A 24,841-nucleotide genomic window follows, 5' to 3' on the forward strand; every position below is an offset into this window, starting at 1 on the left:
TTATGCCTCCATCAGAAAGGACGAATATCCAACTTTTGTAGCAACATGGACGGGACTGGAAGAGATTATGCTGAGTGAAATCAGTCAAGCAGAGAGAGTCAATTATCATATGGTTTCACTCATTTGTGGAGCATAACCAATAGCATGGAGGACAAGGGGCGTTAGAGAGTAGTAGGGAATTTGGGTAAATTGGAAGGGGAGGTGAACCATGAGAGACTATGGACTCTGAAAAACAGTCTGAGGGGTTTGAAGTGGCGGGGGGGTGGGAGGTTGGGGTACCAGGTGGTGGGTATTATAGAGGGCACAGCTTGCATGGAGCACTGGGTGTGGTGAAAAAATAATGAATACTGTTTTTCTGAAAATAAATAAATTGGGAAAAAAAAAAAAAAGAGTGAGTTTCTTAAATTCCACACAGAAGTGAGATCATATGGCATTTATCTTTCTCTCACTGCCTTACTTTGCTGAAGCAAGATGCCATCTAGTTCCATTCACGTTGTTGCAAAACACAAAATTTCATTCTTTTTTATGGCTGAGAGAGAGAGGTAAATCAAGGGACACACTCTTAACTACAGAGGACAAACTGATGGTCCTCAGAGGGGAGCAGTGGGACAGATGGGCAACATAGGTGATGGGGATTAAGGAGGGCACTTGGGATGAGCACCGGGTGTTGCATAAACATATTGAAGCTCTATATTGTACACTGTATGTTAACTAACTGGAATTTAAATACTTTTTAAAAATAAATTAAAATAATTTTTTTAAAACAGACTGAGGACTGCCTTAAAGTTAATGCAGTTTGTTTTAAGAACACAGACACTTTATTTTTACATCCAAAGTCTTGGATTGCTGGTGAGTAGGAAAGAAAACAAAGCTATAAATGATACTATACAAGACGAATTTGCATTTCTGACAATGACATGGAGATAAGAATTCCTAAGCTGCATTTTATCACTGTATCCCTCCTTGGAGGAGATCATGGGCTTATCTCTTTGTGTAACATTGGGTTTACTATTGATGGAGATAAAACACAAAAACGTATAAGGAGATAATAATTTCATACAACCCATAAATTTGTGCTATGCTAAATATATTGCAGTTACTCCTACTTATCTGCATCTAAAATGAGCGACATTTTTGGCCCTACACTCTGAAATAACAAAAGGTTCCAGTGGGCCAAACATGATCTCCAAGAGACATTTCGTTTGTTTGTGGTGTTTTTAATAAGTGGGGCATGAGCGATCAGGTTTTCTGATCACACATTGTGTGATCCCAGATCTTATCCACACATGGAGTTAACGCCTGTCCTTACACTCATTTGGTCATGTGGCACCTAAATGGCCCAGTGACTGCTACTTAAAGATCAAGGGGGAAGGATCAGTTTAGGAGGGCAAATTGTGCTGCACTGTGCTAATTCACCGAGGCCATAATTATTTTGGTTTTAAACATTCACAATGAAGCTAGACAAGACATCCATCACTGCACTAATTAAAAATAGAAATCATTGGGCGCTTGGGTGGCTTAGTTGTTAAGTGTTTGTCTACTTCGGTCATGATCCCAGGGTCCTGGGATTGAGCCCCACATCAGGCTCCCTGCTCAGCGGGAAGCCTGCTTCTTCCTCTCCCACTCCCCTTGCTTGTATTCCCTCTTTCACTGTCTCTCCCTCTCAAATAAATAAAATCTTTAAAAAAAAAAGTGGGGTGCCTGGGTGGTTCAGTGCTTTAGGGCCTCTGCCTTCGGCTTGGGTCATGGTCCCGGGGTCATGGGATCATGGGATCGAGCCCCACATCGGGCTCTCTGCTTGGCGGGGAGCCTGCTTCCCCCTTTCTCTGCCTGCCTCTCTGCCTACTTGTGATCTCTCTCTCTCCCTCTGTCAAATAAATAAATAAAATATTAAAAAAAGAAAGAAAGAAATCGTTTACTTTTTCCCGGATCAGGATAGCAGAGCACTGAAGGGGGACACCCATGAGTTTATGTGGATTCCAGCTCACAGAGTTGGCCCTAGGTGATAAAATAGCTTCAATCAGCGCTCAAGATCTAATGAAAGAGAATAGAAGTCTAAACAGGTTATTTTGTTTTCACAAGTGATGGCACAGGTCTTACCTTTCAATGCCACTGAGTTTATGGGCGTGGTTTCTGGACAGCAACAGTCCACCTCCCCAGGCTGCCTACAGGTACAGAAGATATTCGTTGTTCTATTAATTCTTTCTTTTTAAATAGCATTGGTGACTTTTTCCCATGTTAAATTGATTTCAAAAGTTGATGAAGCTTTAATTGCTATGCTAGATAATTATAAACTTGGCTATCATTATACTCCTTATAAGAACAATGCATTTTAAAATTTCCTCCTATGAATTCTCATTGCCTATTCGTGTCATGATAAAGCTTTATAAAGGTTTCTAATTAATTCAAACACCTTCTGTATAATTTCCAGAGACACATAAAAAGGTTGGCATCAAATTTGGCAATACCACAGAAAAAGTAACATCTCTACCAGATTGTATAACTTTAAATTTGTCTAACTCTTACCAAAGCTGAAGAGTTTTGCCCAAAATCATTGTACTAAATTAATAGCATCAAAAATTGTTATTTCTTTAATAAGTATTAATTTTGAAATGTTTATTAGAGTAATGGACTAAATCTTCTTTTAACTTAAAGTCAGGTTTAAAGGGCACCAGGGTGGCTCAGTTGGTTAAGCGCCCGACTCTTGATTTTGGCTCAGGTCATGATCTCAGGGTCCTGAGGTTGAGCCCCACATTGGGTTCTACGCTCAGCGTGGAGTCAGCTTGAAATTCTCTTCCTCTCCCTCTGCTCCTTCCCCTACTCGCACACATTGAGGAGAGGTTTGGGCTCTTTAAAAACACTGATACATTTGTAGCTCTTTCCGGGCTAATATATTAAGTCTATTTTGTTCATTATAAAAATGAGTTTCCAGAGAAAACTTCATCGGGCCTGCAATGCCAATGAAGTGATTCTAAGGACTGCTCATAGGACACATTTTTTAAAGCAGTAGTCTTGAGTCAGACTAAAGGAGGCGACTCACATCCACGTGCATCCAGAGTCCGTGCGTCTCACAAATATCGGCGATGTCGTGGAGAGGGTCGAAGGCCCCAAACACTGTGGTGCGGCTGTGGCTGTGACACAGAAAGGAGTCTGGATCTGGTGACGACACAAACTAAGTTGTAGGCGTGGCCTCGGGAGGCACCGGAAGAGTCCTGTCACTTTACTACACTCCTGGCATCAGGAAGCTGGAAGACTTGGACACAAACCCCAAGTACCTAACAATTTCACATATTCTGAGGTATCTCCAGGACTGGACGAAGTAGTGTAACCATTAAAGGAACTCATATCACTGCCTCTAAGTTTTAGTTATTATATTTCTCTCCAAATTTATTTTTGCAAAATAATACCATGAAAATGGAGATGTCCAAATTCCTTTATGTAGTCCATGTCCTGATAACTTTTCATCAGATATCTGACAGAAAATTATGGAGAGAAATAGCGCAATCTTAATTATTTCATTTTAATTTTATAAGGAATTTCCTACATTTAGGGATCATCTTATTTCTCCTGGTAATTACCTTAACAGTTGTTTTCCACCAATGAAAATAGGTAAAGAAAATAAAAATGAATTTACATGTTAAGTATGGAGCTATAGAACATACCTTTGTTTTAGCTTGTAATATATTTTTCTCTAACTCAGCTGGAATCATCTTTCCCCTTAAAAATACAAATGCACACTGATTTATTATGAGTATTTGAATATGCATACCAATTCTACCAATGAGATGAATAAATGATACATAAGACTAAAAACAATTAGTTTTTAGTGTCTCCCTAAGGCATTTATATGTCCATAAACAGATACTGGGTAAATGTTCAGTTCCCAAAAACTAATAGTAAATATCCTGTTGAATTAAAGAATGTTTAGTGTGCTATTCAGTCATCTTAAAATTTGTATTACTTAAGCTTTCTAAGAAAGATGTAGAATGATAATCTTTCAAGTGATTAAATTTCAACTTATTATATTTTATGTCTAAAGACTTATTTATTTATTTATCAGAGAGAGAGAGAGAGCAAACATATAAGCAGGGGGAGGGGAAGAGGGAGAGAGAGAAGCAGGCTCCCTACTGAGCAGTTTAAAGTAAAAACCTCTTCTCTGGTATATACCCTCACCCTTACCCTGGCTGTAACCCTAACCTAACCCAAGATCTGAGGGGGGCAATAAAAAGATATGGTATATATACACAATGGACTATTACACAGCCATAAGAAAGAATGAAATTCTGCCATTTTCAATGACGTGGATGGAGCTAGAGAGTATTATGCTAAGCAAAGTCAGTCAGTCAGAGAAAGACAAATACCATACGATTTCACTCATATGCAGAATTTAGGGGGAAAAAAAAACAAATGAGCAAATGGGGAGAGAGGCAAACAATGAAATAGACTTTCAGCTCCAGAGAACAAGCTGATGGTCACCAGACAGGAGGTGTGTGGGGGATGGGTGGAACAGGTGATGGGGATGAAGGAAAGCTCTAGTTGTGAGGAGCGCTGGTGTTGCACGGTAGTGTTGAATCACTATATTGTACACCAGTACCTAACATTACACTGTATGTGAAGTAACTGGAATTTAAATAAAAACTTAAAAAAAAAAAAGTAAAAGCCTCTTGACATCAAGGTATAAAAATCAGGTGTCCAATTGGGAAGGGAGGAAGAAGGGTGGCAAATTTCAGATGGCCTTCACGTTTCTTCACAGCAAATACCTGAGGGAAACAAGTCAAGACTCATCTACTTGATCCGGGTATCAGACCGAAACCCAGCATGCCTACTGGTGATTCACTAGAAGCATTCCCACTAACATCAGAGGATGCTCACTACCATCAGTATTATAGCATTTTTCTCTGAAGAAATTATCTATTATTTAAATGTATGATAGAAAGAAAAAGAAAGAAAGGAAGGAAAGAAGGAAGGAAGGAAAGGAAGGAAGGAAGGAAGGAAGGAAGGAGAAGAGAAGAACAAAGAAAAGAGAAGAAAAAAGGAAAGAGGAAATAAACCCCTAATGGGAGTAAATATGGCAGTATACCAGGAATATCTAAAATTATGTATTAAAAAGCCAATGAAAATAATAAGAATGTTGAGCAACTGGGTGCTTACAGGAGTAAATCATATTCCTATTTACATAAACAAATTGTTGTGAATAAATAATAGAATATCCCGTTCATAATAATAAAAAAAAATGTAAAGTATCTTGGGCAGGGGTGATTCTCAGGAAATGTACCTAGAATACATAAAGAAAATCAAACAACTTATGACAAAGTACTGAATAATAAACTTATAAAACACATCTGCAAGAAACTTTATATTCATTTATTTTATGTTTCAGATTTTCTAAATACATAAAGACTCCTTATAAGCCAATAACAAATAATAAACAACCAGTGAAAAATGGGCAAAGCACATGAATAGACAAATCACGGTTATACACAATTTCTGGTCAGAATTTTCAATAATAAAAGTATTGTTAATATTCAGGGTTGGCACTGTAGATAAGAGCATCAATTAACTTAAAAATGTTTGAAGGGTAAAAAAAAATCTTTATGAAATTTTAAATCCAGACATCCTTTGAATCAATAATTAAGTTTCTAGGAATCTATGTGAGACATTCAAACACAGACTCTCAAATAATTTTATACAATGATATTCATTTAATCATTGTTCTTAAACACTAACATCTAGGGGGAAACACTTAAGTGTCTTTTAAAATAAGATTTCTGAATTCTGTAGCATTTATAAAGTGCAAAACTCTGAAGTAATTAAAAAAGAATAAGGTCTGCATGAATTAATGGGGTAAGATTTATAAAACATATCCTAAAACCAAAAAAAATCTATGAAAGCAAGTTATAGAATACACACAGAATTGATGTATGAGTATGTCTGATATGCATAAAAATGATCCTCAGAATATATGTTATAGTTGTCATATTATTTATTTCTGAAACATGGCATTAAAGGAAAACAGAAATACACTTTTACTTTGTAGATTGCTGAAGCAGTTGAATTTTTATCTACAAATATTATTATATTTTTATGTGTATTTATATTACATATAATTCAATACACTTAAAATGGGAAGATAGACAGTTCCACTTATATAAGACTATATTTAGTAAAGAAATGTTAAGAATAGGATAGGATGACTTTGATGCTTCTTTCATACTAATGGCAGTTAAAATTTATTGAAACTAGGAGAGTATTCTTGCTAAAAACTGGAATAGGAAATGGGATTTTAATCTGCAAAGCATAATGATAACGATTTTTGAGACTGTGTTAGAAACATACCTTTCATCGCATTTTACTTCAATTACATTGTCAGTTCCAATACCAAGGATTGCTGCAGCTTTTTTAACTGAATAATGATCCTTGGGCAAAAATGAAAATAGAAAAGGCATTCATTTCTCTGCATTCCATGATGATTCACACGAGTGCATTTGGGAGCGTGAACATGTAGCTTTGAATGGGTTTGCGCACATACACTTCTATATACACACGTATGGGTCTCAAGGCATATTTCCAGACCCTCATCATGACATTTGTTCAGATGAAGGAGGTTGCGACGCCCCTTTTAGAAGGCACCATCACACAACCCTTCACAAGCAGTGGGAGTTTGAGTATTCTAGTTCTCCATACACATAGAATGTCATGTCACTCATAAATCTAGTAATAATATTCTCTAGAGATAAAACCCTAACATTTTCCAGACAGTGAAACTCTTACATTACAAACACATATACCATATATATATATGGTATATGTGTATATATATATACATACATATATGTATATATATATACATATATATACAATATATATATATATCTGCCAGGAAAAGACCAGATATATGAAAAAAAAAATAAAGAAATTTAAAACCCTAACTATGCTTCATTTCCATGGAGAATGCACCAATTAAATAGGAAAACGACTTTTTAAATCTACATTATGGGAATTCAGCATATTTACTCCTTCTATGCAAAAACAAAAAAAACAAAAAAAAACAAAACCCACCAAAAAAAAAGCCATGTCAAATGATGAAAATGACATTTGTAAGCCAGCATCTTATGTTTTACAGCAAATAACACTAATCATGCAACAGCGGTCTCCAACTTGATAATATGCCTCTATATATGCCAGTTTGAGTTTGGTCATAGACGCATTTTGCAAACACAGAGACATTTCAAAGAAAACCCTGTGTTTCCAGGCACTTTTACGTGGAATTCTCAAACTGGGACAACTATTATATTTTAATGTCACAAATGTTGCTGAGGTGGAAAAGAAAATGTGACCAGATTTATTAAAGGGATGAATTGATTTTTTTTAAAAAGAAGTGTTGATGCTGTGCACAAGATTGGAACACAAACAAAAGGAGACATCAGTGGATACATTGTCAATACCAGAAACATTTGGCTGAGGACCTAGTCTATAAAAATAAGCCTTTCTCTTTAACTGATTCCTTTGATCCTCACTGGAAAAATAAAACATCAATCACATTTTTCTCTGCATTCAATGATAAAAAGAATCATTAAGTCTTTAAACTTTTTATAGCTTGATTTTTTTTGTAAAGAGCACAATGCTTTATATTTATAATCCCATTTTTGTCAGTTTCTCATATTTTGAAATTAAATTTTAATTCTGAATTATCTGTATTGCTAATCTCTAGAGTCCATGTTGAATGGAGAGTGTTTTTTTCTAATATCAATATGCAGACCCAGACACAGAGATTACTGAATCTATATATTGTTAGAGTGAAGCTAATATTCTCTGACTTCCAATTACTTTATAGTTTATCCCAGAAGACTCTTAAAAGTTGGAAAAACCTAGACTTGATACTTACTTGTTCGGAAACCAATAACACAATACATGGGAGTGCGGTCATGCCTTGTCTTTTTATCTCTGGATATTGCTTATAACGGGCTAGTAATATACCATAGAGGTTGGCTATACTTCCACCTATGCAAGAGAAATAGTAATGTTAACCTAATTTCAAATATCAGAAATGTTTATTGAAATCATAATTTGAGAGCTTTCTGAAACTAAAATGGTGCCAAATCACCAACATTATTGTATCTTATTTTTTATTTAAAGACTTTATTTATTTACTGGAGAGAGAGAGAGCATGCACAAGCAGGGGGAATGGCAGACAAAAGGAGAAGCAGACTCCCCACTGAGCAAGGAGCCCTTGCTCGATCCCAGAACCATGGGATCATGACCTGAGGAGAAGGCAGACCCTTAACAGACGAAGCCACCTAGGCATCCTGCACGAACATTATTTTAAAAATGTCTTTCCTTGGAAGTGTGGAGAGAAATGTCAAATACCACAATTCATAACTTTTATATTTATGGAAATTTTGTTCATAATTTTAACTAACACAATGATGCATGAACATTTATCTCTCAAAAATAATAGTATTTGTTGAAATATATTGTGAGTGTTTCCTAGTAGATATTTTATTTAGTTTAGAGAAATGATTTCTTGCTTTTTCTTACCAGGTGCAAATACTCCGTCTGCTTCTGTTTCTTGCCAGCCAATAATTTCGTACATTTTCTTAAGAAGAATCATTTCCATGACAGTAAATACTGGAGCTATTTCATAGGTAAACCTATATTACATACATAGATTTCTACTGTGAATCATATAAAAGGGAAAAGGATAGATAAAAATCATGTGCTAGATAAGGTTATAAACTTTTTTTTGGTATTCTATAGAAGACTGTAAAAGAAATAGTTAAAACTTAAATGCTCTCAACCCCCCTTCCAGATTAAGAGTATATTAGTTCTACAAAGTTCTACAAAGACAGTATCGTGGACTCCATTGTTTTGTGCAGTCACTGGGAATTTTGATAGTAACCCCTACATACACAATACTGTTACATCCAGAAAATGTCCAGTTTTATATATATGTAGCCAGTTAGAAAGAGATCTAGAGCTACAGACAATACTGTGCAGAACATGAAATAGGTAGAAAAGCCTTTTCTCAAAATCGATTGATAATGATTTTCTACCTAAAGATTGTACTTTGGATGAACACACCAAAAAAGGGTGAAATGCTATTATGTTTTCAGTTATAGCTCGAAGCAAGCAGATGGTACAAGGCAAGAACAGTATACGATTCATGAATAAGAATTCAGAAAACCTGGCAATGGGGACTCTCCTCGGAGTCACACCATGAGATTAGAGTCCCTTCCACAAAAAGAAGGAGCTAAGATAAAAAAGAAGGCTATAAGCTTTTGTCTTTACACACCATAAACAGTCAGCAATGAAGTACTTACCATGCATTCAGAAATCAAAGAGTTGGTTCAGTTATTTTCAAGGAATTCTTCTGTTTGTCCTCAAAACCCTTTTAAAGACCACTGTAACTGTTCTTCCATAGAGATACCAGTATTGGACACCATTTATGTGCGACTTGAGATGCTCTCAGCTCGCTCTGTCTCTAAAGCTTCCCGACATTATTCAGGCCCAGCCACTGCTGTGACCACTTCCACTCAGACACACTCAAACCCAGCAGAGACTTGCCTCCCACCTACAAGACAGGCACTGACCTCCAGCCCAGGGATCGCCTTTCGTATCCAGGCATGACAAATCATGGAATCTTCTGGGAGTCCCAGGAATGCCCAACCATGGGGGAGTTAACATCCCACAGTGAAGTCCTTTGGCCATAAGAGACCTGGCTGAAAGTCAGTTCCTTTCCCTTGTTCCCTACAGATGGGCTGCTCTTTGAAGCAGCTGCTGACCGGAGGGCACTGTATCCCAGACGACGGAACATTCGCTTCTGCTTATACTAATGGTATAAGCAGGTCTATCATCACCCTCAAGGAACTCTTCTGCCCCGTGCCAACTCCCTTTGTCTTTCCTCAACCCTGTTCTTCAGGATGGCATGGCCTGATAAAGTAGTCGGGCAAACACTTTTGCCCAGGGGCCCCGCACAGAGACCCAGTAGGGAAACCCATTGCCTCCGAGAATTAAGACTCTTGTTCCATGAGACACCATGTAAGAAGCAAGCTTTATACACTGGTATTTCAACCGGCTCGTTTTCTGCCAGCACATGCCAAGCCAGCTTCAACATCTACACACACCACCCTTCTGCTCCTATTGCCATGCCATTATTTTCAGAGACTCACTAAACTTCCCAGCACTGGAGAGGGTGGTAGGATGGAATTTGGTTCTTCTTGTTCCCACTGTCTCAGAGTATGCTAAGAGATCTCCATTCATTAAAAAGGAGCTCTTCTTCTGTATTTTCTTCAGTAGAGAATGATTAAGTCTCCTAACAATGGAGTAAGATTTATAAATTAAGTTTTATGTCATCATTTATAGAGCAAAGAAACATATTCTCTCTGAAGATAAAGTTATTTTAGGTAATAGAGAACTCTGTGCATGTTTCAAAGGCCATAATCAAGCAATGAAAATTAAAAATAGCAGTAGCTTGTGTAAGCCATTTATGTTTGCGTTTCATACCTACAAAATGCTGATTACTACCATGAGCCATGCATCATTAAAACCCCAACGATAACAAACAGTTAAAATAAACCTTACTTTTTCCATATCACAAAGCAGTCTCTCCTCATAAACATTTAGTTCTTGGTTTTAAAGTTTAAATTCCTACCAGCTCTCTCTTTTGATTGCTAGTTAAATTATATTAACATTTGACACAGTCTGTTCCTTTCAATTTCATACCCAATCATTTCCCTGTCCTTTTAACCTTGAAAAATATTGCCCTAAAATCAACTTTGCTTCAAAACACTGCGGCAGAAGATCTAATTTTTATAGGACCAACAGGTTTGCTGTGGCAAAGGTCAAATTTTTAAAGAATCCCACTGGAGTTGGATTTTGATTTCCTTTAGAAGTTTACTTTCTTCACCTTCGATCAGATTCAGGTTCTAATTTATATTCAGGTGACTTCCCATACACGTGTGTATATCTTTTAGACTATTGTATGCTGTGGGTTCTTTGGGGGAGTGTTTAAATGATTCCAACCCTAGAACCAGACTCAGAGTTGGCACACCACTAACCCAGACTCGTCAAGTAACCTTTACTCCTTACGAAGGCATTAAGATCTTGGAAGTTTCTAGAGCCTGTCCAGAGGACTGGATAAACCTTGAACAGTTTACCCAGGGAACATGGAGCAGCTGCTTTGCATTTCTCTCAGGGTATGGACTATTTGGTTCTGACATGGCTAGCATCATATCCAGCAAAAATATACAATCTACATCTTCGCTCTTATTTATGCATGTTCTGAGCCCAGAAGGATACTCACATGTTGGTATTGGCAGTGGTGGTCAACCATTCCCCGGCAAGTCCAACCACATCTAGCCCACTGGAGAGCTGGTTAAAATAGCGAGGATGTCCTAGACAACAGACAAAACTACAAATGAGCCACAACAAAAACACAGGGCTAAAAAGCTTTTCAATTTCTAGCAGTTTCTCAGTGAACAGGTATTCAGGGATCAAACACACACAAACGAATTATTTCATTCAATAAACACAACGGAGAGCCCATAGGCAGCGACAGCGCTCAGCACGGGGAACACGGTAGCAAACAGGTGGACAGAGGCACTACTGTGCAGATCCTACTGACCAGTGGAAGAAAACACCCATGTGTTTCACTGCAATTGTGAAAAGTACCACAAAGGAAAAGGTTGGGTCGTTGTAAGACCATAAGACCATGCCTCAGGGGCTTAAGGCGGTCAGGGGAGCAAGGAGAGGCAATCTTTAGAGAGGGCTTCATGGAGGAAGTGACCTTTCTGGTAAGAACTAAAGTTAGCTTCCAGACAGAGAGCAGAGGAGATGCATCATGGGTAGGAGAAGCAGCTTCGAGAAGTCACTGGGTTGAGGAAGATCTCCTAAGCCTGAGAAGGAGGAAGCCATCCTGGATCTAAAATAGAAAGACCCAGGCTGGGATGTTTGAAACCACACATGGGGAAGGTGGGGAAGGAACCACCTAAATCAAATTAAATAATTTTTTTTCTCTCAAAAACTGCTTCCACGTTTTTTGGACAAATATTAGAATGATATTTTGAGGATTTATATTAATAAAGAATCACCAAGCCTTGTTGCCACATTGAATATTCTATAGTCAACTCCGTTTAAACTAATTTCCTCCTTAGGGTCTTTGCACTTCTTCTTTGATGACCTATCCAGAGGATGAAGTCCATCAAGGCTCTCCGCAAACCTCTTTTCCCTCGCTTTCCCTCACCTGCAGCGCCCTCCTCCAAAGCACCTGCATCGTTTGTAACCTGTAGGTGCTCAGTACATGTTCATTACAGTGGAAGGAATGGAATGTCTGGCTTAGTTACCAACTGTTTCTTTCTCTTATTTACTCTTCGCTTTCTCAGCATCTTTGCCTTTTCCCTCAGTGCTTGATACAGGGAAATGCAAAGGCAGGGAATGGGCCCCTAGAGACTCTTCCGCATTTGCAATGCCAAAGGAGGGAAGGAAATACAACTTGATTTACATCTGTCAGAGTGCTTTCCAATTGCCCTGCTGCTTTTCAGAACTTCTTTTGCTATTTTTATTTCTAATGAAAATTTATTTCTACTTCACATTTTCTTTATATGGTTGAACTTAGTCTTAAAACGTGCCTTTTATTTTGGAATCCTATGAGACTTTCTTTTCGCCTTATTCAATCATTTTTTTTTTTAAGTTGTAAATACACTACATGTTATAGAAATGCATAGAATAGAAAATAATACATACAGAATAGTAATTTTTATGCATAGATGTACAGAAATTATCTACATAGTTTTGGATATTATAATTTGGATATTATAAATATTCAAATATTTATAATAAATACATTTGGAAGGTACAAATTAAAAATGTGTTTTCATAAATAGGTAGTATTATGTGTGTATATATACATATACACACTTCCAAAGAGTTTAAAATATAAACATGATTGAAATCATATTGAACATATTACTTTGTGGTATTTTTCTTATAATAATTAAAATTTTGTGCGAAATTCCCCATGACTTTCCTAGGACTTCAAATGGTAACATTGTATAGTATCCTCTCAAAGGATATCCAGTTTATATAAAATAAATGTCAAAATGAGTATACTTTTTTGGGGTTTTGTTATTGAAATTAATGTAGAAATGAACATTTTTAATAGAAGTCATTTTCTCTTGGTGGCATGGTTGATCAGTTTGCTCTGAAGATTAAATATTTGTGATGGGTAAAGTTTCTGGGATGTCAAAAATACATTATTTTAAGTGTCTATTTTATGTTTATCAAATACAAAGCCAGTCATCATATACAAATGATTTCCAGTTATTAAAATATCCATGAAATATTTTACAGATCACATAATAAGAAATGGATAATAAACCCCAGGGATATAGGTTGTATTTGGACCCTTTTTGTGTGTGTCTCTTCCCAAAGACTATGTTGTTTCCAATACATTATTTAGTATACAGTTAAGACTTTTAGAAAAAGAGGACCATACAGCCTATTCGAACAGTGTTAGCTCCTGGAAGTACCATCGCTTTAATTGGCTAAGAATAAAGTTACAATAAAGTTAATTGGAAAACAATTTCTAAAATACAGGATGTATATATACATAATTATACATATATAATATTATCTCTCTATATTTTATTGATGTAAAAGGATAACAAATTGAGCAACAATAATAAATTTGACCAAATGAAATAGATAAATGAAAAGAAGTTAAGATGGTACATTTAGTTGCCCTTGCGATGAAACTCCCCAAACCAAAACTATTTCTACTTTTCTTTTTTAATTAATAAACAATTCAATGGGATAACACCAATCTGAAAGTAAACTAGACAAATGTTTTAAATAAAAACAAACAAAACTGGACCATCGTCAACATACACATAACTTAAGACTATTCAACCCGTCTCCAGCTCAAGCTCATCGATCTGAAAATCACCTGTTTTAACACTGTACTTTAAGGTATCTGTACAGTCAACAAGTAACTGCTCCAAAGATTCAGGGTGGTCAGACAGTTCCAAGTTAAACCCATCCAAACCTTCAAGAAGTTGATGAGGATGATGGAAGTCCAGTATTTTACTCTTGACATCAAAACTTTTTTTGATGTAATGCAGAAGAATGTTTACCACTTCTAGCAAAAAACATTTTGTTAAATCTTTACCGTCCTTGGATGGCAACAAATCTAGAGAGAAAAAAAGAGAGAAACAGCCAGGTCAGTGACTAGAATACCAAAGAAAATCACCATGGGGATAGAGTTTTGATAACTGGCAATTAAAGATACTAAAAGTCCATGTCAAATAACAAGTAACATTTGTCCAAATCTTACTTATAATCTTCATTCAAAGTCCCACTGGATAACAATTTTCTCACACACACACACACACACACACACACACACACACAGCCATTTTAGATTAATGCCATTGGAGTAACTGAATCTTCTAGATCCCCCAGGTAGACCTTATTATATTGTGTTGTCAAAAAATGAGCTGGTCATTGTACGCTTAGAAGTAAATTAAAGCATAGAGGGGCGCCTGGGTGGCTCAGTAGGTTAAGCAGCCGATTCTTGATTTCAGCTCTTGTCATGATCTCAGGGTTGTGAGATCGAGCCTGGTGTCGGGCTCTGTGCTGGCTGTGGAGCCTGCTTGAGATTTCTCTCTCTTTCTCTCTCTCCCTCCATCTGTCCCTCCCTACACCTGCTCTTTCTCTCTCTCTCAAAAAAAAAAAAATTTATAGCATCAAAACTTAAGGAAATTACAGTTGCTTCAATAAATATGTAGATGACAAAAAAGAATGAAATAAATAGCATTTGTTATGGACACCCATACCTGAAGCATACACATTTGATAAATTAGTCATTACATTCTCAGTCTGAGCATCTTCTGTCACATTTTTCTCAGCTGATTGAAAAGTAGGACCAGACTTTTTTCTCATCTCTTCCTTATCTAAGTTAGAGAAGGAAGTGTTTTGTGATTATTAAAGCATGCTCATAATACGTATTTAGTGCTTTTATCTGTAAATAGATGCTTTCAAGAAACTTATAATCATTGAATTTTTATTTATATCCACATGTGATCTCTGGTGGGTAGGTATAAACTGGAGAGAAGCATTACTACCAAAATTATGTAAGTCTCTTTTATAACCATATAGAGAACAGATGATACAATTTGTGGTTGTTAGTTTCATATCAGCCTTGTGTACAAGATTAGAAATTTAGTAATTAAGACCTACCATGTTTAATTATAAATAACAATGACTACTTCATGATAAGATCCTGCTGTTAACATTTAACTATATGTGATAATGTCTACCATATATTAAGAGCTCTAAGTGCTTTGCACACATTTTAATCCTCATAATAATTCCTACAACATAATCCCATTTTTCCCAGTATGCAGATAAAGAAACAAATTTAAAGAAGTTAAGCAATAGTAATAATCCTAAATCTAAATAATTCTAAAATCTCACATGTATTGTACTACTTAATCCTCATAACACAGGGTTATGATGTAGATGCTATTATTAACAAAAATAGCTTATAACTATACAGTTAGGATTTATCGACAGATGTTTGAATCCAAAGACCATCTTTTAAAAATCAGTATTTAAAAACAGTAAGTCCTGTGGTCCTCTTCAATAAAAATATTAAACCAAACATTCAATTCAACAAGTAAGTCATTCTTAAGTATCTTTTAATGTTCTGGGCTTTGTGGGAGAGGTTGGAATTCATAACATCAAGGTGTTTGCCTACAGCTAGGCAGAAAGAAAATATGAAGTAATCAGAAAATAGTTTCTAGCCAAATTTTGTAGTTTGGGCTTTATAATAAGCTTAGTGGTATTAAATGCTTCTAGTTCTAACAGATTTTTCTTAAAATAAAATAAGGCATTCCCTATATATTTCAGATCACATTTTTAAACTATAGCAAAATCACTTTTAAATTGTTTTAATTAATGCTTAAGCATTTTAAAGTGTTTATGTATGACAGATAAAAATGTTCTTTTAGAGCTTTTTCTCATAAAGACTAAAAACCTGATACATGAAAAAACTGTGCAAGACAAATTACAGAAATGTGGGATGATTTATAAAGCATACAGTGTACTTAAAAACAAATTTCCATATTACATGTTGACCCTGTAGACAGAAATATATTAGGTTAATTCTTTGTAAAACTTTTTTCTAGAGGAAAAATGCCTTTTAAAGTTCCCCTGCTATACCAAGTGAATAATAATTAATAACATAAGTTCTAAAGTAACTAAAGTTTTAGAAGCATACCTCCTTTTAAATGATTAGTGGAAACAACAATTACAAGAAAAAGTAAAAATTTAAAAAATCTACACATGGAATGATATTAACAAATGTTTATAGAGAAATTATGTAAAAACCAAAAGATCTGATATATTTGCCTCCATTATTAGTTCAACTACACATTGAATCTACAACCTAAAACTATGTTAAATTTATATTTAATAACAAAATGACCATTTTAAATATGTAAGATAAAAATTGCTAATAAGTTTTTGTCAAAATAAGTGATAGATGATTGTGATTAATAACCATATAAAATAAGTAAGACTTTTTTTGACAGTCTGCACTTTTTGACAAGTAACACTCAAAATCCTACTCTTTCAGTTAATAATTGCCATTGAATTCCCACTTTGCACAAAATTTCAACTTACTTGTCAGGCTACATCCATACTTCTTGACATCCATGTTCTGTGAGAAAATCGTACCTGCTTTCAAAGATTCCCTGGAGCCAGACTGTGCTTTTTATGTGATAGGAAAGAAGCTGGCCATGAAAGGTGTGTTGACTGCTCTAATTTATAACATAGACTCTCTTAGAGTCCTTTTTATTGATGGCACAGAAATCTGAAGCAATTTCATTATTTGTAAAAAGTTCAGGGATACAATGCTTTTATTTGTTTAGTGAATTAAACAAAAGATGATTGCAGTGTATTTGTGTTTAAACATAGCTTTTTAAGAGTATGATTTCATGTCAAAAAAGGAATGGGTTTCAACTTCCCTTTTTTTTAAATTTTATTTTTTCTTCCATGTTCCAAGATTGTTTATGCACCACACCCAGTGCTCCATGAAATACGTGCCCTCCTTAATACCCACCACCAAGCTAACCCTTCTCCCCACCCACCTCCCCTCCAAAACCCTCAGTTTGTTTTTCAGAGTCCACAGTCTCTCATGTTTCATCTCCCCCTCTGATTTCCCCCAAATCACTTCTCCTAAAGACATGTGAAGAAATGTTCATCATCATTAGTCATCAGGGAGAGTCAAATCAAAACCACATTGAGGTGGGCACCTGGATGGCTCACTGGGTTAAGCCTTGGCCTTCGGTTCAGGTCATGATCCCAGGGTCAAGGGATCTCTGCTTAGCGGAGAGTCTGCTCCCCCCTCTTCTCCCTCTGCCTGCCTCTCTGCTACTTGTGATCTCTGTCTGTCAAATAAATAAATAAAATCTTTAAACAAAAACACACACACATTGAGATGCCACCTTATACCAGTTAGAATGGCCAAATTAACAAGACAGTAAATACCAAGTGTTGGAGAGGATGTGGAGAAAGGGGAACCTTCTTACACTGTTGGTGGGAATGCAAGTTGGTGCAGCCACTTTGGAAAACATGGTGAAAATTCCTTCAGAAATTAACTTCCCTTATGGACATTGGGGAAGGTATGTGCTATGGAGAGTACTGTGAAGTGTGTAAACCTGGCGATTCACAGACCTGGGGCTAATAATACATTATATGTTAATTAAAAATTTAAAAAAAGAAAGTAACTTCCATTTTGACAATTACTTTTATCTGTAGAGTGAAGCATTAGGTACCTAACATTCTAGGGTAGAAATGAGAAAAATGGATGGGTATGTTAACGATACAATTCACACCCTTGTAACACGGGTATTACTTTTTGCCTTTGGTTTGAAAAACTTTTTTATTTCATTTAATTAATTAGTTAAAAATTTTAAAATGTTTTATTTGTTTATTTGAGAGATAGAGAGAAAGAGTGCACAAGTAGAGGAGAGAGGCAGAGGAAGAGGGAGAAGCAGACACCCCGACGAGCAGGGAGCCCAATGGGGGACTTGATCCAGGACTCGGAGATCATGACTTGAGCTGAAGGCAGCTGCTTAACCTTAACTGAGCCACCCAGGTGCCGGACAACCTTAAGATTTTAAATAATCCAAAAATGCATAATGGACATCACTTCTGAGCCTCATTTCCAAGTATATATTTTCTCCAGAATTAATCAACTGCCCACTTATCCTTTGGGATTTAAAACTATCCAATAACATGCTGGTCAACATTATTTTTCTTTATTAAACAAGTTTAAGCATGTTAATGAAAGAGCAGGAAAACACTGAAGATTCACATAAGAAAATCACCTGGAATACATTATTCTCTATCCTAGGCATTTGGGTGCAATTTATAAAATGATGAAGTAACTCTTAATTTATTCTAACAATAATGGAAAAAAACATTGTGGTTTGTCAAAAGCCATTTACAACTTCCAAAGCAATTTGAGATAGTTACTGCAACTTTTTCCTCATTACAGAGTGCATTTAGAGCTTGTAACAAACAAATATATATATATATTTGATGATTTGAGACCATTTCCCCCTTTCATTGCTTTCCAGTGGAACTGACGGTGGCAGAAGTGGCATCAATGTGAGAAAATTGAAAAAATAAACTCCAGGGAGTTCATAGCTGTCTTTCCACTTCTTTCAATGATCTGCAGAGCTTCTTAGCTCTAATAGTGTGGTGACATCCATTAAAGAAGATTGTCCCATTATCTTCATTCTACAAAGATGAGCCCTTCGCAGCACTCCTTGACTTGCCCCCATCTCTGTCAATAAGGCCACCCACGATCGCCCACTCCTGTGAAGTGAGTTATCCCTCACATCCCAAGTTCATCCCCAAAGCTCCTCACCTGCCCCTTCCTTTCTCACACATGAAAACTACCAGAAATCTATGATCAAGACTCAAACAATCCCAATTCTGAGGAAATGGGTTTTGAGCCATAAATTACTCTCTCTCGCTACCACTCATTTCTTCCTTTTCCTGTCTTCACTGTTGACAAATAGACTCTTGTTTGTAGACGTGCTGAAACAGAACCTTCCCCAGCCCAAGGGGAAATGAATGCTGTTTGTTTCCTTTTACCCTAATTTTATACATTTGTAAACATAGATAAATGAAATTAAAATCCACAATTTGTCTCTGCAAAGCAAGTGAAATCTTTCTTATATTACACGACATTATATAGGACTACAAAGGGGGAAAAGGGGGACAGACAATACTCCCCCTTCTGAATTGATAGTAATATCAATATTAACGCCTATAGATTTCTTTCACTGGATCCCTGGTATATTTTGTACAATGCTAAATATTTTTCATATGTTGAATCTTCAAAGGAGTTCTATGATTTTGGTATTATAATTATCTTGTTCTGTTTCACATGTCCGCTTACCTCAGTTGCGTCATCAAAGTGGGCATGATACTAATATCCGCTCGTGGCTTTGTGGTATCAAAAGATAATGCCTCTTAAGGTCTTCTAACATTAATTCCTCATGTCACTCTTTTCTCTGGCAATCCTGAAAGACAAAAACAAACAAAAAGTAATTTTGAGAATGCCACTTGCTCTGACCAGAAGTGTGTACTGACTTCCCAACCATTACATGGTAGAGACCTTTACTGACATTTTCCTTTTGCTACCACTTACTACTCATTTACAGAAATTTTCTGCATCTCAAAAGTAAGTTCATTCACTCTTTTTCTTACTTCCCCTCATTACAGTTTGTGAAGTTTCTTCTGTTTTAAATGCCTTCCTTCCTCCTTTCTTCTAATCCAAAGGTCACATTGAACACATATTTATCAAGCATTACTTATACGCCATTCTTCTAAGCTATATTTGTATTAACTCATTTAATTCTCCCTGAAACCTTATAAGAAACCCTGCTGTTTACTTTCTCCATTTTACAGATGAAGAAACTAAAGCACTGAGAAATCATGTTATTTGCTAAGAATCACATTGCTAATACCAGGTATTCCGGTTCTAGAATCCACTCTCTTAACCCTATCCTGAATTCTACCTTAGAAGGTCCAACTCACATCTTAGTAGCACCACAAATATTTTCTTATCTCCATCACTGAGCTGAAGTGATCTTTATTTTTCTCTGTATTATCACACCAAATATTGGTCAATTTTTATATAGTTTATTTGGCAGTTTAATGCATTTATTAGAAGTTGTGTCTTGGGGCACCCAGCTGCCTCAGCCAGTAGAGCATGAGACTCTTAAACTCAGGGTTATGAGTTCAAGCCCCACGTTGGGTGTAGAGCTTACATTAAAGAAAAACAAAAGAAGTTCTGTCTTGATGTGTGGGGGGGGAGTACAAAATGTACCTTAAATATTGCCCTTATGGAAGTTAAAACTTAGCAGAAAAGTGAGTAAAGGACAGGAAAGTGTCATATCTTACTAATGGGAATGTATTATTAAAAATATATTATAAATACACTTATAATAAGAATGATAATCATAGATTCTAGAAGAGATGGGATAGAGTGGTACAGGAAGGTTCCATCAAGGTGCTCTGTGAAAATTTAGCAGGAGATGAACATGGAAGACCTCTCTTCAGAGGACAACATGTGCCCTTAAACATGAAGGTTAAGCATCATCTAACTATGTGTTGAGGGACGAGAACATATTCAAGGAAGAATCAAACAAATGCACAAGAATTTAAAATGTCATGGGGGCACCTGGGTGGCTCAGTGGGTTAAACCTCTGTCTTTGGCTCAGGTCATGATCTCAGGGTCCTGGGATCGAGCCCCACATCAGGCTCTCTGCTCGGCGGGGAGCCTGCTTTTCCCTCTCTCTCTGCCTGCCTCTCTGCCTACTTGTGATTTCTCCCTCTGTCAAATAAATAAATAAAATCTTTAAAAAAAAAGAGTTTGATATGTCAATTGAAGAAATAAGAGAAAATCAGAGTAGGGGACACCCCAGAAAACCAACAGGGAAAATTAATCCTGGGCAGTTGGGAAAAACATGTGAATGTGTTTGGTGCTTATCCTTAGAGCAACAGCAAGCCAGAGAAGGTTTGTGATGTGCAGTGACTGACTGTAGTTTCCTTATGGTTGTAGAAAGAGTGGTTAGTGGATGGTGACTGAACATAATAAGTATATTAGTAAAACTCTGAGCAAGAGCTGTTTATCATCTTTGAGATTAACAGATAATAGAACAGGAACTTCTGAGAAATTTTCCAAAGTGAATTCTAATTTAAATACATGAAATTGAGGGGCACCTGGGTGGCTTAGTTAGTTAAGGTCTGCCTTCCGCTCTGGCTATGATCCTGGACTCCTGGGTTCGAGCCCATATTGGGCTCCCTGCTCAGTGGGAGTCTGCTTCTCCCTCTTTCTGTCCCTCCCTCCACTCCTCCTCTCTCTCGCTTACTCTCTCTCAAATAAGTACATAAAATCTTTTTAAAAATGCATGAAATTGATAGTGATGATGGTACTATATAATACAAATACATAAAATGATATAGAATTATAAGGGGGTAGAAAATTTCATTGAAACTGAGAGATATAATAATGATGATAATAATTTATAGGCATTGAGCCTTTAGTCAGAGGCACAATCTGTTCTAAACATTAATGAGCATTAACTCATTTAGTTCTTCCCAAACTCTATGAAGTAGTTTATTAGTTGAAACAGTATATGGCTGCTTTAACAAAAATGAAAATAGTGATGTAAGATAATTACAAGATTTATTGCTCTCCTACTTGCTCTCTTACACAGAAGTATAAACTGGTAAATGGTCCAGGGCTGCTTGTATTAGTCTGTCCATGAGATCATCCAAAGACCAGGGTTCCTTCTGTCTTGTGACTCTCCCTAAACCTACCCCCTAGACCAGTGCTCTCTGAAAAATATATGTAAAGCACATGTGTAATTTTTAATTTTTTATTACTCACATTTAAAAAAAATAAAAAGAAACAGGTAAAATTCACTTTCAAAATTCACTCAGCTTAACCTACTATATCCAAAATATTATAATTCAAACATGCATTGTATCTCAATTAGATGTTAAGTGCATGTTTAATTACATGTTAATTGAGAAATACTTGGTCCACATTTAGGGTTCATAAAAGCTACAGTTAAAAAAATAGATTAAGGGGTGCCTGGGTGGCTCAGTGGGTTAAAGCCTCTGCCTTCGGCTCAGGTCATGATCTCAGGGTCCTGGGATCGAGTCCCACAACAGGCTCTCTGCTTAGTGGGGAGCCTGCTTCCCCCTCTCTCTGCCTGCCTCTCTGCCTACGTTTGATCTCTGTCAAATAAATAAATAAAATCTTTTAAAAAATAGATTTAAAAAGATTAATTTATGTGTGTTTCAAAATACTTTAAAAAGTTCTTCGAGGGGCCCCTGGATGGCTCAGTCATTTAAGCAGCTGCTTTTGGCTCAGGTTGTGATCTCAGGGTCCTGGAATCAAGCCCCAGGTTGGGCTGCCTCCTCAGTGGGGAGTCTGCTAGTTCTTTGATAACTAGAGTTATCAATTTTTAAAATTCATTAAAGCCAATAAAATAAAAAATGCATTTCTTCAGTCACACTAACCACATTTTAAATGCTGAACAGCTGCATGATGCTGAAAACCACTGAACTGGCCAGTGCAGGTCAAATCTGTTGTTTTCAAACACTTTTCAACCACAAAGCTAGCTCGTTAGCACTGTATCTGAATTCTAAACCAAGGAATGGGGGAACGAGAGGTAGGAGAAATCAGACCATCACCTGAGGTGTGATCTAGAACGTAGGCATGTCTTATTGGCCAGAACTTAGTCACATGACCAGAGAGCTGACATAGCCACACAGAGCTGCTAGGAGGTTAGGATACAAATTAGTCTCCTGCTGGATGGACATCTTCCCTGCTAACACTTTGTATATAAGGGAGGAAAGAAGTGAGCTGAAAAGAGATTTACAGTTACTAATACAAAGATGAGATGGATATTGGTAGGCATTAACAATCTACGCCATGTGCAGACACTGGGGCACTAACTTTCAGATAAGGAAAGGGACGCACAAAAAGATTATGTGCCTTGCCCACATTTGTGCATTTATTAGCTACTAAAGTTGAAAAAGTTACATTTGGACTATGATATAAAAAATGTTTGGAATTTCAACATGTTAAACATGTAAGATTGTAACAATTATTACCTAATATTTTCTTATTTCTTAACTTACCTATGTTGATACTCCAGATACTTCAGATTATATAAACTTTGAAGATGAGAAAAAGTATAATTCAATTCCTTCTACACTTTCACAGTGCTTAATACCATGTAATGTTTTAAACATTTCTATGATGTGGAGTCACAGTGTAATATCCAAAGGAGAGTTACACCATTCGTTCACCTAGGTCATATTCATTAGCCATTTTTTCCACATAATTTCTGATTATATGGGTTCAAAGAGAAAGATAAATTTGAAGATAGAGTAAACAGCTAAAGCTGTGGGACAGAAAGACATAATAACTCGATAAACACCCAGAGACATATTGATTCATGTTTACTTTGTAAGGTTTGACTTCATCTGGTTTTGTAAGTCACTGATGTCTTCTGGGAAAATTTCTCTTCATCTCTGAGAAATTGTTTTCGACAATACCATGAAGCATGATATTCTAAATACACAAAGTACAGAGCAAATCACTCGAGCTTTTATCTGGTCTTTTACATTCATGTGATTCTTTCACCTTTCATTTCACCTTCATTTTCCCATGAGCACTTGCAAATTTATTGTTTATACCCATTGAAAGGAGAAAAGATCACAATCATATAATATACTTGAAACCATATATTGTTCTTTGTAGTTACTGTGGATAATTACAGGATATTTTTGTTTTATTAGCTTGATCTTTAAAGTTGAAAAAAAGAGTTTTGTTTTGTTTTTGTGTATCATTTGCATTATACAGATATATAATTCTAACAAAACACCTACCGTGGAGAAACCTACCAAAAACTTAAGACAGACAAAGAACAAGTAGCAATTGTCAGGGCAGAGTTTTGACCCCAGACCAAAAACTAGATCTTCCAACCTTAATCTCTTTGTTTTGCTAAAACAATATAACATACTAACTATTGCTGTCCACCTAGTGACTTAGTAAATAGACCCTGTGATGTTACCAAAATTTGAAATTGTTTTCAGGTAATGCATGTTTTTACTTGAAAATAAAATATTAATACATAAAACAATACTGATTTTTTGCTTTCAACATTAATTTTTTCAATTATCTGAGTTCATTGAGGCTCTTCTAAATGGCTCTCTACGTTGAGGGAATTGAATTGCCATTTTATCTCCACATTCTATTTGTTGACACATGTAATTTATATGTTTTCTCAAAAGTTCCCACATTTTCTCAAAGCCTTCAATATGAAGAATGATTTCTTTTTAAGATTTGCTTATTTATTTTAGAGAGAGAGCGTGGGAGCAGGGGAGGGACAAAGGGAGAGAGAGAGAAGCAGACTCCTTGCTGAGTGCAAAGCCCAACATTCAACCCCATGAAGCTGAGATCGTGACCTGAGCTGAAACCAAGGTTCAGACACTTAGTGCCAACTGAACCAGCCACAGGCCCCAAAGAATGGTTTTAGCATATGGACTAAGAGGGACAAATAATTCCAAGTTGAAATTTACAGGTTTTTAGTATAACCTGGCCTGAGCCAGATCTATAACATCTATGCTAACTGACTCGCAGCAGCCTTAGAAAATCAAGGCATACCTCAACTTATCCCAGTTCTGTAACCATAAAACAGCTACACAGTGTCATCTTCATTATGGATAGTTGTTATTCAGAGAC

At 36.3% G+C, this 24,841-nt stretch overlaps 1 protein-coding gene across 1 annotated transcript in view; it reads right to left on the reverse strand.

The window, feature by feature from the left end:
- LOC122903565 (glutamate decarboxylase 1-like) overlaps nucleotides 1-16,714 on the reverse strand; it is a 35,634-nt gene extending 18,920 nt beyond the window's left edge. The window contains exons 1-11 of the mRNA XM_044244387.1: nucleotides 16,681-16,714; nucleotides 14,832-14,948; nucleotides 13,943-14,185; nucleotides 11,303-11,393; nucleotides 8,539-8,651; nucleotides 7,886-8,001; nucleotides 6,337-6,416; nucleotides 3,659-3,717; nucleotides 3,041-3,156; nucleotides 2,101-2,165; nucleotides 1,920-1,998 (exon numbers count right to left, since the gene is read on the reverse strand). Of these exons, the coding sequence (XP_044100322.1) occupies nucleotides 1,920-1,998; nucleotides 2,101-2,165; nucleotides 3,041-3,156; nucleotides 3,659-3,717; nucleotides 6,337-6,416; nucleotides 7,886-8,001; nucleotides 8,539-8,651; nucleotides 11,303-11,393; nucleotides 13,943-14,185; nucleotides 14,832-14,948; nucleotides 16,681-16,714 (1,113 nt within the window). The remainder of the gene's footprint in view (nucleotides 1-1,919; nucleotides 1,999-2,100; nucleotides 2,166-3,040; nucleotides 3,157-3,658; nucleotides 3,718-6,336; nucleotides 6,417-7,885; nucleotides 8,002-8,538; nucleotides 8,652-11,302; nucleotides 11,394-13,942; nucleotides 14,186-14,831; nucleotides 14,949-16,680) is intronic.
- Between the last annotated feature and the right edge of the window lie 8,127 nt (nucleotides 16,715-24,841).

Source organism: Neovison vison, chromosome 3 (assembly GCF_020171115.1).
Source record: "Neovison vison isolate M4711 chromosome 3, ASM_NN_V1, whole genome shotgun sequence".
Classification (NCBI taxonomy): Eukaryota; Metazoa; Chordata; class Mammalia; order Carnivora; family Mustelidae; genus Neogale; species Neogale vison.